General features: G+C 42.9%; 1 protein-coding gene across 1 annotated transcript; it reads left to right on the forward strand.

Annotated features, from left to right (window-relative positions):
• Positions 1 to 78: 78 nt before the first annotated feature.
• Positions 79 to 17,412, forward strand: prdm4 (PR domain containing 4). Its single transcript, XM_083651765.1, has 11 exons — positions 79 to 183; positions 1,501 to 1,616; positions 1,854 to 2,042; positions 2,570 to 3,337; positions 6,846 to 6,995; positions 7,381 to 7,499; positions 7,611 to 7,696; positions 8,614 to 8,741; positions 9,218 to 9,757; positions 15,324 to 15,495; positions 17,020 to 17,412. The coding sequence occupies exons 2-11, from the start codon at positions 1,502 to 1,504 to the stop codon at positions 17,384 to 17,386; spliced, it is 2,634 nt and encodes an 877-aa protein (XP_083507891.1). The 5' UTR covers positions 79 to 183; position 1,501; the 3' UTR covers positions 17,387 to 17,412.
• The last annotated feature ends 60 nt before the right edge of the window (positions 17,413 to 17,472 follow it).

Here is a 17,472-nt window from a genome sequence, read left to right on the forward strand (position 1 = left end):
ATATCTTCTTCCGGTGGCGGTGTAGTGTTTTTTTAAGCAACTTTATTAACAGCATAGTCGCATACAATACAATACAAATAACAATACATGGAGTGTTGGAGCAAATATAGTCCAAAATAAACGAATCAATAAATTAACTCGATAATGACACTTGTGATTCTCGAAGGCAGGTCACGTTAACGGGTAAGCAGATTATCTGCGCTAAATAGGCAGTGTGCAGCTATATGGCCCTCGTTCAGGGTTGCATTGTTTTTGCTATGTTGCTAACCTAGCTATGTTGCATTTTTCCTTTCACATAATGAGTAGATTTGCTATGAAGCATCAGATTCGCCGATGACTGGATGTATTTCATGTATTTGCACTCAAACCTAGCTGCAATGCCTGTGATTTCTCAGTTTTGTTGAGTTATGGAGATAGCTAACGTTAGCCTTTAGCAGTGTGGTAAACTGGATTATATTTAGTTTACTAGTTGTAAACAACTGGTTGGCAATGGTGAATTCACTTGGAATCCACCGTTCACTATTGCAATGTTACAGCTTTAATGAAATGTCAGTTGTGATATTCAATTCAGACTTTATTCAGGACACAGCTCAGAGGGGTCCATACATTCCACAATAAAATACACATGGGAGAGTGATAATATTAGATTGATAGCCATTCTGGTGGGTAAAGTTGTTTTCATGTGTAGTCTTTTCCTTGACAGAGTGAGAAATTCAAATGCATCCTTTAGCACTGTTAGACACATTATGACATGACATCTGACACATATAGATTCACCCATGGCAGAGGACTACTCCTTTTGCTGAGACCTTGTCCAGTGGTTTATATAAGCTGTTTGAATCATTATAATGCGGATGAGGAATGGTGAAATTCCATTCTCTATCAAGCACATTGATGATGATGGACAGCAACTGCTGAATTCAGGTAGCTGGCACTGCCTACATGTATCACCTCTGCATTTCTTATATCCTCAATACTAGCATGCACCTGTGTGTAGTTGGGTTACTCTGATTATGTTATGCTCAAGACTGAGGTAGAGAGGGTCGTCTACTATGAATGAATGAATGAATAAAGTTTATTTCGCGCCACATCACAAAAAAACAAACAAACATGCGAAACAAAACAAACATACGATGCTGGCCGAAAAGGTTAGGGCTGAAGCTATAAGCTTGTAAATGCCCTAACCCAGTTCATCTTATAAATTACAAACTTTCCATATGGTCTCATTACAAAAAGACAATCGAACAAATTAACAAAAATTCTATCACTTTGGTTAAAAGAGGTCGGTGGTTTGATCCCCACCTCCTCGAGTATGTCGATTCTGTGTCCTTGGGCAAGTCACCGAACCCCAATTTGCTCCCGATGGATGTGCCAGCACCCTGCATGGTAGCTTGCCACCATTGGCATATGAATGTCTGTGTGAATAGGTGAATGTACCTACTCATTGTAAAGCGCTTTGGATAAAAGCGCTATATAAATGCAGGCCATTTATCTCTCTAGGATGAATGACATGAACCTGAGTCCTGTGGGCATGGACCAGCTCAGTGTGCCGTCTGTGAATGCCAGCCACCTGGGTCTGCCTACCTCCCCCACTCACAACCCCATTCCCACTCCAGGTAAGAAAGCACGGGTCTGTCTTTGTTAATATTGGTAAATCACATCCTGCATTTTAAGAATCATATAAGCATCTATTCTGTACTGGTCTGCAGCTTGTGCTGTTGGTATACCAAATGGACAATTGGTCAAAATTTTGATTCTTCAGAGTCAATCCCTTTGATCTAATTTGGAGTGTTATCTCAGATAGATAATCTCTCGGTGTTGTGCTGAATTGACAGCTATTCATGCTTCTGCAGGCATGCCGGTGGCCATCCCCAGCCTGGGTCCTTCCCTGGGCTCCCTCCCTTCGGCCCTGTCACTCATGCTGCCCATGGGTCCGCTGGGGGACAGAGGAGTGATGTGCGGCCTGCCTGAGAGGAACTACTCCCTGCCGCCTCCGCCGTACCCACATCTGGAGAGCAGCTACTTCCGACACATACTGCCAGGTGCCTTTTCAGCAGAAATGTGCGCATGATACACAGCACATATAAAGCAAATCTTACTTTTCAGCATGTACACTGAATGGACAAAATATTAGGGACACTTACTCTTCATGAAGTACACTGGTGAGGTGAATCCAGGTTAAAGCCATTATCCCTTATTGATTTCCATTATTAAATCTATGCCAATCACAAAGGAGGACAGGACATGTAGATAAAGAGAAACAGATTAGTTAGACAAGGCTTTTTTTAAGCTATGACAAGACAAGATGCTGTAACTTAATATCAGGAAGATGTTCGATGGTATTTTCTTTATTTTCCAATTCCATGGCATACTGACTGTAAACAAATGAGACCATGGTCAAGATTATTGATAGCCTAATGCTAGAGTTACTACAATTAAGACCACATTTCCCATGAACTAATTTCTATCACAGGGATGTTGTTACTTGTGCCCCTCCTTTCTGTTTTGTGCTGTGAAACAATCCAGCAGCTTTCTGATAGAGAATCTTGTTCTCTCTTTGCTGCTGTAGGTATCCTGTCCTATCTGGCAGACCGTCCCCCACCTCAGTACATCCACCCTAGCAGCCTCAACATGGATGGGACCCTGTCTGTGGCCAGCAACAACCCCTCAGGTCTGGACCCTTACAGTGGCCCCGGGGGCCCGCTGGAGCAGGGCCTGGTGCCCCTGGACTCCAGACAGGTGAGCGGCCAGGGCGACCTCCACCAGGGCAGTGCACATGAGCTGGACTCCACAGGCCTGGCCATGGAGTCCCGCGTCAGCAGCCCCATGTCCCCTGACAGGATGGGGGAGGATTTGGCCACCATGGACGGGGTCGGGGTGGTGACGGTGTCCGACACCCAGCAGCAACTCAGAGGAGGAAGGCAGCCCCAGCCGCATGAGGGCTTGACCGGGGTGGACTCGTCTGGTGGGGTGATGCCCCTCCATGGGCCCCCTGTCTTGGAGCTGCCGGGGGTGATGGAGCCAGAGCACATGGGGGGCCAGGTGAGCAATGCCGGGGGAGGAGCAGGTGGCCTGGGGGAGCAGCTCCACTCGACCGGGGAGCTGAACTCCGGGGTTGTCAGTGTGGTGCTCACTGGCTCCATGTCCACCCAGGGCCAACTGGAGCCGGTGTCCCTTCATGGACACTCTGGGATGGGACTGGAAGCAGTGAACGTGTCGCCCATCACAGCGGAGGTGTCCCTAGGGCCGGAAAACAACCTGGTGCTGGTCAACTCCACCCTGCAGCTAGAGGACTCTACCTCCAACAAGGAGAACATGGTCACTGCCTACACCATCTGTGAGTGTGGAGAACCTCATTTTAGCTCTGGTAGTTGTTTTGTGTGGTTCCTATAGCTCTGTATGGGAAATCATACAAATCCGATGGAAAATACGTAATACGAAATGTGTTAATAAACTTTATTTAAACCAATTTGTAGGGGGGTAACAATACGCGCATTTGTACCGAACCGTTTAGGTATGAGGCTTTAGGTTCAATACGCATTGCAAACCAAATGAAACAAAACTTTCACTGCTGAACACTGCAAGTCTTCTACAATGATATCACGGTAAACTAAAACTGAGATGAAAAAGATGAAAGGTGTTAAAAACATTGTTGGAAATCGAAATACAATTTTTAACTAGAATGTGAAAATAAGTAATAACTAAAAATCAATTAAAAATGTTAAAATCTAATTTCAATGGTGCAGCTGCTGTATCGAAAACGTAACGAACCATGAATTTTGTGAACCGTTAGACCCCTATGAATTAGGTATATAATGTCAAGCTTGGCTCCTGCTAGATCTTGAGATCTTTGAAAGAATGATACCACAAATATCACATTTCTTTTTTCAGTCGCAAGTGATAGCTGTCATAAGGCAAAACAAGTCTTATATTAAAACCAGTTTATTCAACACTTTTTTTGTTTTTTTATGTCTCCGCCGACGATAGCCAGGCCGCAGGCATTATGCATTCGGGTTGTCCGTCCGTCCGTATGTACGTACGTCCAATGTTCGTTAACGCGATATCTGAGGAATGCCTTGACGGAATTTCATCAAATTAGCCTCAAACATCGATGTCTTGGACCCAAGGATGAACTGATTAGATTTTAGTGGTCAAAGTTCAAGGTCAATGTGACCTCACGAACGCCATTCCCAAGTTCGTTAATGGGATGGAAGATCTTCCAACTTGGCTCAAACGTCCACCTGGACCCTAGGATGAACTGATTAGATTTTGGTGGTCAACGTTCAAGGTCACTGTGACCTCACGACCGCTCATTTCATGCTCGTTAACGCGATATCTCAGGAATGCCTTGATGAAATTTCATAAAATTTGCCTCAAACCTCCACTTGGACTCAAGGATGAACTGATTAGATTTTGATCATTAACCCATTGATACCTGATGCAGCATTTGCGTGTATATCCCTCATTTGTGTGCGTATCCCTTTAAGACCGGTCTTAAAGGGATACACACACAAATGCTGCATCAGGTATCAATGGGTTAAAGGTCAAAGTTCAAGGTCACTGTGACCTCACAAACCCCATTTCCAAGCTCTTTAACGCGATATCTCAGGAACGCCTCGACGGAATTTATTCCAATTTTGCTCAAACATCGACTTGGACTCAAGGATGAAGATGATTTTGGTGGTCAAGGACAAAGGTTAAAGTCGAGCTGAACCCAAAAATGACTTTTCTTTTCTTTTAGTTACAATACCTGGGTATGCAGTGCACCTATTTAATAATGTATGCAAAACAAATCACACAAATCTAATTTCTTTAGTTTTTCACTTTTTCACATCAAAAGTTCATTTTTCAAGATTTCATTGATAACAGTAATGTACAGTTTGCTGACGTCACCTAGTACTATCAAATTTCTACCCCATTTCAACCAATCATTTCACGACATGCAGCTGTCAATCAAATCTTCATTTCAGGATCATTTTCTCTTCCAAATGAAGGGGGAAATGGCGCCTAGTGCCTGTCATCTGGCAGAGTTTCTAGCCCATAAACTAACTACCGTACTAACTTGAGCAATTATGCAAACTAAATCAAACGGTAATTTGTAAGAATGCAAAGAAATGTAACTGGCTCGTTAAAACACGCATTCCAAGAATATTATTTACATTTATAACGATAATGGCCCGAGCCTGACAGCCTCCCTGGCTGTCAGGGATTGTCTCTCGGAGATTCCAGGCGGGCGGGCAGCACCCATGTATCAGATTGTCCGCTCGTTCCACACGAAGCCGGTGGCTGCCTGGTACTCCGCGGATCCCACTTGCGTGGCACGACAACACGCTGAATCCCACCCGGATTTGGGGGTGGAACACGCCAGGATTGCCCAATGCCAAAGCCAGTCCTCTGAATTGATAAAATCAAATCATTGACACGTATATGGTCTGCCTCTCAATTTGTTTTCAGTCTGAAATGGACCTCGACTTTAAGGTCACTGTGACCTCAGTCACGAATGCCATTTTCAAGCTTGTTAACGCGATATCTCAAGAACTCCTTGACAAAATTTCTTAAAATGTTCCTCAAACGTCCACTTGGACTCAATGATGAACTGATTCGATTTTGGTGGTCAAAGGTCAAGGTTACTGTGACATCATGACCGCTCGTTTCATGCTCGTTAATGTGATATCTCAGGAAGGCCTTGACGGAATTTCATCTAATTTGCATCAAACATCCACTTGGACTCAAGGATGAACTGATTACATTTTGGTGGTCAAAGGTCAAGGTCACCGTGACCTCATGAACGCCATTTTCAAGCTTGGTAACGCTATACATAGATATATATAAAGGCTAGATAGCTTACCCGCGCTGCCGGCCAATGGAGAGCGACGTCGTCGCATGGCGGCCATCTTGCCACGGGGAGCTCAGCTTTATATATATATCTATGGGTTAAAAAAACGCTAACATTTTATTATTATTTTTGGCTCCAAATTACACCAAACTTAAACCGAAGCATCATCATCATGAGATGAATTCACGCACCTAATTTCATGCAGTTTCATCCATTTTCATAGGAGTTATGAGCATCTGTTGTTGGGTTAGTATTATCTGTTGTCAGCAATCATAACTCCTAGGAAAATGGATGAAACTGCATGAAACTTTGTGCCTGAATCCCTCTCATGGCATAGATGCTTCTGTTTAATTTTGGTGTAATTTGGAGCCCATCAAAAAAATAGTGTTTTAGTGTTGTTGTTTTTTTTGCCGTATCTCGGGAACGGAATATGCTTGTAATAAACCAAACCGTTTGTAAATCCGTCAAGATTTCAGCGAGTTATGAGTATTTTTGTCTGTGCAGGTCACTCACCCTCCAACAGCTACCATAGAACGTATACCGTGGCAAGATGGCGGCCGTTCAACGACGCTGGTGACTCCGCCTTAAGCCATCTAGCCTTTATATATATCTATGACGCCATATATCCATCACACCTTGACGGAATTTCTTGACATTTAGCTCAAACGTCAAAGTCTGGACAGACATGGATGTCGACTGCTCACTTGTTGGCGGAGGCATATATATCTGCGGTGCAGTCGTTCTAGTTATTTTCTTTTTTACATTTGAACAATATAGTCTATAATAAATATTAGTCCTGGAATTTACACTAATTATCAACACATACTAATGTACAAATCATGGCATTTCTTGGGCAAAAATGTATTTGGATTGAATGTGTTGCTGCCATACAACCCTCGCTGTAGTGTACTGTTAGACATTGTTATTGGCCATTTAGTCATTTATGTAAAATAAGTGACTCAAACAACTCTCACCTGTAACCTTTGTGCTGTTGTGGTTTGTCTACCAGGGTGTACACTGTGTGAGCGCTCATATACCTCAGACTGTCCAGAGCATGGCCCAGTCACCTTCATCCCAGACACGCCCATCCAGAGCCGGGCTCGCCTCTCTCTGCCGCGTCCGCTCGGCCTCCGCGTCTCCGTGGCTGACGAACCGCTTGGTAAGAGAGGAAACCCACTTGCGCTTGGTGACGAGAGCTTAGGATCCACAGCGCAAAAATAGGGTTGAACAGGGTTTTCCTTGGCTGGTAGAGTATGTCTGAAAGTGGCTTACACGGGAAGATACCATTTGAAATGTGAAAGGCCAATATCGGTTGAATATCTCTACACTAAAATATCAGTTGGGCGCCAATGTGGTGGGTTTGGCATACAATCGATTTTTATGAACAAAATGTATATGAATAGGGTCTGAACAAGGAAAAAGCACTACTTCAGACATAGTATTTCATACTTAGGTAGTCAGAGAAAAGTTTGGTTGGCAATCCAATAGATTAGTGATGCAGTTAGACGGTATGCTTGCTGACTTGTGTTTGTGGCATTTCTTAGGAGTTTGTGCACGGGACGTCATTCCTCCAAGGACCTGCTTCGGACCAATGGTTGGGCAACATTGTAGCAATGTGGATCTCTCTGATTGGCCGGAAAAAGACACCCCTCAAATATGGAAGGTCAGGGCAATGGCTTTCATATAATAGTGGTTTCCTTAGAGAGTGAGAAGACCACAATAAGTCAACCAAAATAATAAAGATGACAAACTGTCCTCTCTCTGTCTGTCTCAGATGTACCACAACAATGTGCTGGAGTTCTGCATTGTGACAACAGACGAGAATGAATGCAACTGGATGATGTTTGTCCGCAAGGCAAGGTAAGTCACGCCGTGCACGATGGGATTATCCTAGAATCACCATTTCTCAAATAGGGGGAGCTTTGAATGACTGCAGGGGGTACCTGAACACCCTGAGACAGGGGGTACCTGAACACCCTGAGACAGGGGGTACCTGAACACCCTGAGAGAAAGCGTTGGAGTAGCAACGACCCTTTGGATCCACGTATTTGATATTTGTGCAAAACTTTCTTTTCTGCATTAACCTGCTCTGGGTCTAACCTGACGCTGCCAGATGGATGGTTTTGTTTTCACTCGCGTTATCTGATCTCAAGATCTGCCAAGAATCCAGCTGGCTTGTTACTCTGGGTCTGCAATTTAATATTCACGTTTACTCAGCCAAACAAAGCTAAACAATCAAATACATTCTTTCTAACCCCCCCCCTTTTTTTTGCTGGTGAAAGAGGTACTTGAAAACATGTCTGAAAGGTGATACATTTGTGGGGTGAAAAAGTTTGAGAACCACTGTCCTAGATGATCTCAGATGCGTTTATACAGTACATTTTGAATCATGTTGAGTGTATATAGCTGACATTATGGCTGCACAATTGTGAAAAGTGTAATTTGTCTTAGAGCAACCTATGTATGTAATTAAAAATATATATATACAGTATAAGATACGAAGAGTACTAAAATATTTTTGTCCCCCAAATCATCAATCACAATGTCTAACAACCACACATAATGTTTTACCATATTCATGCAGCAGAGCTAATATATTACTTTCACCAAGCATGTACAGTATGTCATTTACCGTAATACTTCAATTAATAGCCTGGGTGTTTATTTACAAAAGACCCCGGTCCTATATGGGACCTGCGGCAATTTGGGACTCGGCTTTTAATTGAAGTTTTGCGGTATATGTTTATGTTAATGTTACTGTGTGTGTGTGGCTGTAGGACCCATGAGGAGCAGAACCTGGTGGCCTACCCTGCCAACGGTAAACTGTTCTTCTGCACTACCACAGACATCCACCCAGACCACGAGCTGCTCTTCTATTACAGCAGAGACTACAGCAGGCTGATGGGTGAGACGACTTTGACTCACACCTCATGATTTAAAATGCCTATTTCAGCTGATAGAGATGCCTTATTGATGATCTCTTTAAACATGTCTGAGTGTGCATCCTGGTTAGTGTCATTAGATTTTTCACATAGATAAATGTTAGATACAAGACTATTGGTAAATAAATACAAGACTGACACACTAGCTGCAGGACAAAGCATTACAGGACCTCACAGTGTAGACAAGACCTGCTGTATGACAGAGTAGACCAACAGCAAGAATGTTAGTTTGGGCTAAATTTCACTAGGTGGTGCCAATTTTCATAAACGCAATGTTGTCTCCTGAATTTGATTAATTCTTCTTTCTGGTGGTATTGCGTTGTGACTACAACATGCTCTTGCTATGTCTAAATATGATTATACTCAACATGTTCTCAGCAGAAGAAGGGCATTAGTTACTAGTGAATTGATGTTGACCATTCCGTTCTTTCCTCCACAGGTGTTCCTCAGGTGCCTGAGGGCCAGATCTGCCAGTGTGGTGAAGAGTGCTCCTCCTTTGCTGAGCTCAAGTCTCATCTTAGCAACCATAACAGCAACCACAGCCATAGCCAACCTCCACACAGCCACAGCCCCTCACAGCAGGACCACACTCAGCAGCAGTCACAGCAACAACAGCAGCAAGAGCAGCAACCCCAGCAACAGCAACACGCTCACCAGGCAGAGAAACTGACCAATGGGACCTCTAGCTCCTGCTCGTCCCCTTGGCCCTGCCACGCCCACAGCACGGGCCATACAAACAATGATAACAGCAGTAACACGAACGCTAATCACACTACCTCCAGAGCAAACTCGGGTGGTCAGGGCCACGTGCGGGAGAGGAAGTTCAAGTGCAGCATGTGTTCCCGAGCGTTCATCACATCCACTAAGCTGAACCTGCACTTCATGGGCCATGTGGGGATGAAGCCTCACAAGTGTGAATACTGCAGCAAGGCCTTCAGCGATCCCAGCAACCTCCGGATGCACCTCCGGATCCACACAGGCCAGTACATGCACCGCTGTTAGCGCTCATCTGCCACATCCCCGCTTTGGATTTTGGCCTTTGTCTTAAAAGCGCTCAGAGATCACCTGTCAGTCAAAAAGTAGTTGGATTTCCATCCAAGTGTATCGCGAATTTGAACCGAATTTTCAGAAAATCGGCAAAAGAAAATGCAAAATTGTGCGCGTTTCCAATCCATTACTATTATGCGGATATTAGGAGTAGGTGCTGTCTGCCTACTGATTCAAACCTGATAGGTGCTGTTGTCTTGCAGGCAGCGAGTCAGCGACCGAGCTGTATGACAAACATCTATTCAATTCGGCATACGTAATGTATCATCCACAGAGCAGAAGTTCTTCTTCTATTAAAACACAGAGCGCGGGCGGTCTAAACCTTCTAATTGTGCCTAAATGCGTTGCTTACCGTACAAGCAGAGATGGGCGAAAATACATCATAAAGTATTTTGATACAAATTACAAATACTTGCTCAAAAAATGTATCACAATACAAATACAAAATACTGGTCTGAAAAAGTATTTGAGATACAAATACGTATTTTGTATTTTGAAAATACATAAAAATACATTTTATAAAAACCGATAAAGAGCTGCAACAATTAGTCAATTCATCAATTCCCTAGATATCTGACACCATAACAGTATCCCTGGAGATGATGTGCCATGGCTGCAGTTATGGCCGGCTCCACGGGCTCCCAAAATCATGACTGACAGACAGACAGACACCGCCCACCCACCTTGGTGCCATCGTGCAAATGTGCGCCATCGGCTCATACTACATCAGAGTTGCTCGAGTGACATCACTGATGACATCACAACTGCCTGAGTGACATCACAGTTGGGCAAACAGTTGCTCGAGTGACATCACTGATGACATCACAATTGATCGAGTGACATCACTGATGACATCACAATCATGACCCACACTGCCACCACACACACTGCCACCCACTTTTCCAATTTTAATTAAGAAGATAATTAGTTGTGTCTTTCTAATATGATACACTGGTTTGAATATGCAGTAAACCGTTTCATTTGCAAATAGGCCAGTGCATGCAATATCTAATCATCAATTTATATTAGTAATTTATTTCTGGGGGGATTTCCACCAATACAAGGCTTCATACTAGACGTAGAAGAAGTCTGACTCAAGACCCACCGTACTCTGCCTCTGATTTGTGGTTGAGTTTGTTCTGAGGGTAAGCCAATCAGAGGTAGAGTAGTGACATGTCAAAACATTTTTCTCCACAGTTTAAACCTGTGTCAATGGTAAGAATGTGTCAATTTGAGAATAAAATGACATAAAATTACAGAAAAAAGTATTTAATGTATTTAAAATACACAAAATACAAGGTCTGAAAGTATCTTGATACAAATTACATCTTATTTTTCTCAGTCCAGCCAAATACAAATTACAAAATACACAAATGTATTTGAAATACGTATTTGAAATACATGTATTTAAAATACTGCCCATCTCTGCGTACAAGTGTATTTAGTGATGCTGACACGTGGAGTGCATCCTAGCCTACCTATTCAGAACAAGGCTTTTATGGCTGGGGTGTAACTTTTGGCAGTAAGTAATTAGGGCTGTGGCGATTCACTTATCTCCCGATTCGATACTATCACGATTCTTGGGTGCCGATTCGATTTATATTGCGATTCTTAAGTATTGCGATTCTACGATTATTGCGATTCGATATTACGATTTATTGCGATTTTTGTTTCTTTTTTTCTTTTCTTTTTTCAGTTTGTTTGCTTTTTTACACTAGATTAGAACATGGGAAAAGTTGAATCATACACTAGAGACTGTATATTATATATCATGAGTAGGGCTGGGCGATATAGTTAAAAACAGGGGCGGACTGGGATCATAATTCAGGCCGGGCATTAGATACCAAGCAGGCCAGGCCGATATGGGCCAACGCGCGTGAAATTTGGGCCGTTTGAAGTCCAATTTTACAATGAGATGCACCCACTTTAACCCTGAAGTGTAATTATTACTTCAGACTAACTAATAAAGTAATAAAACCACTAGTAAACCAGTAGGCGGCGCCTGGCCTGCTGTTCAGTGAGTGGCCTGACTGCAAGCACAAAAAAAAATTTTTTTTTTTTTTTTTTTTTTTTTTTGCGATTATCGATTCTGGAATAAAAGATCGATCCAAAAAATCGTGACATTAAAAATCGCGATACTTAGGTGAATCGATTTTTTCCCCCACCCCTATAAGTAATGCAACATGAAACTGCATGGTTTTTGAATGGGGTTTGGTTACAAGAGAGGTAACCGATTTGCTTCATCTGTTTCCACTGCATTAGTCACATTTTCCTTTTGTTGATACGCCAACTTTTCCACCTCCTCCAAGCGTGAAAACTTTGTTTGTGATATTTGGATTTTTTTTTGAATTTTCAGGTGTTTGCACTCAGGTTTTTCATGCGCAAATTGAGAATTTGCATAAAAACAGGTGGATGGAAACCCACCCAGTGTGTCCAGTATGTGTGTACACTGTCATTTATTTTTCCTTGGATTTTCTTTTGATTAAGTTTGAGTTTCTGTAGGCGCCGGCAGCACTGTTTTCTTTGTTTGTCTGTTCGATGTCTGAACAACCAGACAACAGGTGTTTGGAGCAGGAAAGAACAACCAGACACCGGGTGTTTGGAGCAGGAAAGAACAACCAGACACCGGTGTTTGGAGCAGGAAAGAACAACCAGACACTGGGTGTTTGGAGCAGGAAAGAACAACCAGAGACTGGGTGTTTGGAGCAGGAAAGAACAACCAGACACCGGTGTTTGGAGCAGGAAAGAACAACCAGACACCGGTGTTTGGAGCAGGAAAGAACAACCAGACACCGGGTGTTTGGAGCAGGAAAGAACAACCAGACACCGGGTGTTTGGAGCAGGAAAGAACCAGACACCGGTGTTTGGAGCAGGAAAGAACAACCAGACACCGGTGTTTGGAGCAGGAAAGAACAACCAGACACCAGGTGTTTGGAGCAGGAAAGAACAACCAGACACCGGGTGTTTGGAGCAGGAAAGAACAACCAGACACCGGTGTTTGGAGCAGGAAAGAACAACCAGACACCGGGTGTTTGGAGCAGGAAAGAACAACCAGACACCGGTGTTTGGAGCAGGAAAGAACAACCAGACACCGGGTGTTTGGAGCAGGAAAGAACAACCAGACACCGGAGCAGTGTTTGGAGCAGCAAATGTTGAAAGCTTTCAGGAACTGTGTTTAGTAGGTCAGTGATGGAGAGTAGCAAAATGTATATTTATTGATAAGAAATGTGGATTATTGCTTTTTTTGACAGAGGGAAATATGTTACAGAGACAGCTGCCTGAACTAAAATATTTGGTAACGCTTTAGAATACAGCCCGCAAATAAGCATGTAGTTATAGTATAACTACGGGGTACAAGGAGTGTAGTTATAGTATAACTACGGGGTACAAGGAGTGAATTAATACTTTAACTAGAGGGTAACAAGATCTGTACTTATAGTATAACTACGGGGTACAAGGAGTGTAGTTATACTATAACTACGGGGTACAAGGAGTGAATTTATACTTTAACTAGAGGGTAACAAGATCTGTACTTATAGTATAACTACGGGGTTCCACACTGACTGTACTTATAGTATAACTACGGGGTACAAGGAGTGTAGTTATAGTATAACTATGGAGTACAAGGACTGTAGTTATAGTATAACTACGGGGTACAAGGAGTGTAGTTATAGTATAACTACGGTGTACAAGGAGTGTAGTTATACTATAACTAAGGGGTACAAGGAGTGTAGTTATAGTATAACTACGGGGTACAAGGAGTGTAGTTATAGTATAACTACGGGGTACAAGGAAGGTAGTTATAGTATAACTACGGGGTACAAGGAGTGTAGTTATAGTATAACTACGGGGTATAAGGAGTGTAGTTATAGTATAACTACGGGGTACAAGGAAGGTAGTTATAGTATAACTACGGGGTACACGGAGTGTAGTTATAGTATAACTACGGGGTATAAGGTAGGGATGGGCATCGAATTTCGAATTTTCGAATAATCGTTGTTATTATCAAGGTCGACTTTTATTATTGAAATTCGAAATTCGTTTATTGAAGAAAAAAAAAAAAAAAAAAAAATTGTGAGTGAAATGTTGCATTGTCTCCCCTGATTCTAAGTATAGTCGAATCGCTTGGTTTGAGCAAGTAAAACAATTTTTATAAGCAACCTCTCCCTCTTCATGGGATTTCATCCGCTATTCATTTTTCCATAAACCTTGCTTAAAATGCTTATAAAAATTGTTTTACTTGCTCAAACCAAGCGATTCGACTATACTTAGAATCAGGGGAGACAATGCAACATTTCACTCACAAAAAAAAAAAAAAAAAATTTACATTTTTAATTTGTTTTACATTTTATTTTTATTTTCGAATTTCGATTAAAAGTCGACTTTGGCCAGCGAATTTCGAATAGTGTTTTTGCTAGAAATGCCCATCCCTAGTATAAGGAGTGTAGTTATAGTATAACTACGGGGTACAAGGAGTGAATTTAGACTTTAACTAGAGGGTAACAAGATCTGTATAACTACCTTCCTTGTACCCCGTAGTTATACTATAACTACACTCCTTGTACCCCATAGATATACTATAACTACACTCCTTGTACCCCGTAGTTATAGTATAACTACACTCATTGTACCCCGTAGTTATACTATAACTACACTCCTTGTAGCCTACCCCGTAGTTATACTATAACTACACTCCTTGTACCCCGTAGTAAGTACAGTGTGGTACCCCGTAGTTATACTATAAGTACAGATCTTGTTACCCTCTAGTTAAAGTCTAAATTCACTCCTTGTACCCCGTAGTTATACTATAACTACACTCCTTGTACCCCGTAGTTATACTATAAGTACAGTGTGGAACACCGTAGTTATACTATAAGTACAGATCTTGTTACCCTCTAGTTAAAGTCTAAATTCACTCCTTGTACCCCGTAGTTATACTATAACTACACTCCTTGTACCCCGTAGTTATACTATAAGTACAGTGTGGAACACCGTAGTTATACTATAAGTACAGATCTTGTTACCCTCTAGTTAAAGTATAAATTCATTCCTTGTACCCCGTAGTTATAGTATAACTACACTCCTTGTACCCCGTAGTTATACTATAAGTACAGATCTTGTTACCCTCTAGTTAAAGTCTAAATTCACTCCTTGTACCCCGTAGTTATCTACCATAACTATACTCCTTGTACCCCGTAGTTATACTATAACTACATGCTTATTTGCGGGCTGTATTCTAAAGCGTTACCAAATATTTTAGTGTTGCAGAATCCATGACCAACCAATCAAGTTGCATGGTGGAAAGTCCTTGACACTGGGCAAACCCTACATAATTATGAACATCTCACCACAAAGCCTTTTCAAACATTTACAACTGCTGAAAGAAGAAAATGCACTGTCCACATCTATTTCAGTGTAGTCTTGCAGTATTCCGCACGTAGACATGCATCCATTCCTGCTACATGGCTGACTCACATGCTGCTTTTCCTTCTTAACAGGTCAGAAGAACTACAGGTGCACAGTTTGCGAGAAGTCGTTCACCCAGAAATCCCACGTGGCATCCCACATGGTCATCCACACCGGGAACATCGAGAAACTCAAGTGTGACCTGTGTGACCGCGCCTTCATCAGGAAGCAAGACCTGAAACAGCACATGTTCTCTCACTCTCAGTATGTATTTTAAGCAAGAAACATGCTTCAACATAGCATTGAGTTTAGGATATTGTCGGTGGCAGCTAGTCGTACATACTAGAACGTCACCTTGATGAGGGGGTCCCAGGGGAAAGACACACGCAAAATGAGTAAAATATTTGATTTCAATGACTAGGCTACGTTCACACAGCAAACCTTAGTGCTCAATTCAGATTTTTTGCTCAGATCTCATTTTTGTGTGTGGCTGTTCACACAGACTTTTTAAAAGTGGCCAATATCAGACTCCAGTGTGAACAGGTCACGGCTCTGAAGTGACCCACATGCACAGAAGAACAATAGCGTCACACGCAGCACACTGCTGTTCTACGTAAACCCGGAAGAAGACAGCAGTAAACATGGCGGTAGCTGATGGTGTTGTTGTTTACGCTTTAATTTACAAGTTATTGTGCAGTTGAAGCCAGCGAATATGGGAGCAGATGATAGCGAGGAGGAGGAGAAAGAGACAACATTTGAATGATGGCTTTCTGTGGAGCAGTAGCTGCTGCTTCTGTACAGAGGAGTTTGTGGATGCGGAGTCGAAGCCAGGAGTGGTGGGACCGTGACGTGCATGCCTACACTGAAACAGAGTTCATCAAAAATTTCATAATGTCAAGCGCTACTTTCAACTCCATCTGTCAGCACCTCTCCACAAGACTCTCATGGCAAGACACTCACTACAGGCGACCGATTCGCTCTGGAATGACGTAAAAGTCACATTTAAGTCTGATATGGGCCAGATGTCTGTTCACACCAAAGTCACATTGCAAAAAATCTGATTTGAATCCGATTTTTTCCCCACATTTGAAAGTAGCCCAGGTTGTATTTAAAAAAAGGTCACATCACATTCCATGTGACATGTACTGTTGACACAGTCATGGAAAATACTGACCTGAGTCACTTAGGGGGAAAAAGATCAGATTCGGGCCACTTGTACCTGCTGTGTGAACGTAGCCTAATTAGCCCCAAGGAGAGAATGTAGTGCATATACTTTCACTCTCCCGTTATCTCACCATCTACATCGTATTATAAAATTGCCTGGGTGGGCGGGCGGTGTCTTTTGTGTCACTATCGTGAGGGCTGCAGGGCCAGAGGCTGACAGCACGCAGCCCGGCCCTGCTGGCTATCACGTGGTTTTAGGACCGGCTCTTACATGGTTTTAGGTCTGGCTCTTACATGGTTTTAGGACTGGCTCTTACATGGTTGTAGGTCTAGCTGTTAAGTGGTTTTAGGTCTGGCTGTTAACATGGTTTTAGGTCTGGTTGTTAACATGGTTTTAGGTCTGGCCTACGCTGGCAGGCTCCCCGGCCGCGGTGTAGCCCTAAGGCGCGCACGGCGAGGGCTTTGAGACCCGAGTATGAATGTTGCTTTACTTGATAAAGCGGTGCAAGTAAAATGGTGTTTTTATATGTTTTAGGTTTGATTGTCGTAAATGTGGAAATGTATGATCTGCATTGTCTCTAATACTTTGTGTTTCCTCCTCCTTCCTTGTTTCTTCCACCACAGCGAGCGTCGGATTCAGTGCCCCAAGTGTGACAAGCACTTCCTTAAGACCAACCACCTAAAGAAGCATATGAACTCTCACGAGGGCCGGCGAGACTTTGTCTGCGAGAAATGCCACAAGGCGTTCCTCACCAAGTACCACCTCACCCGCCACCTCAAGATATGCAAAGGGCCCAAAACGGAAAGAGTGTCCCGAAAAGAGAGGGACGGGGAGGAAGACGACGACGACGATGATGATGAGGAGGAAGAGGATGATGATGGCAGGGGAGGAGGAGGGGTGGAGAGACTCGTTGACTCAGCCATTAAGGATGACTGTGGCTTAGATGTGGCAGGATATAGCTCTGAAAAATCCCTGTCACCCCCACATTGACGACACTGTGCCTCTTGATATGTTATTTATTTACTTTTGTACTATACTGTTGCTGCTTACCTCTTGTTTTTTTCTGCCAAATTCCA

The sequence above is a fragment of the Poromitra crassiceps genome (genome assembly GCF_964638095.1).
Source record: "Poromitra crassiceps genome assembly, chromosome: 2".
Taxonomy (NCBI): domain Eukaryota; kingdom Metazoa; phylum Chordata; class Actinopteri; order Beryciformes; family Melamphaidae; genus Poromitra; species Poromitra crassiceps.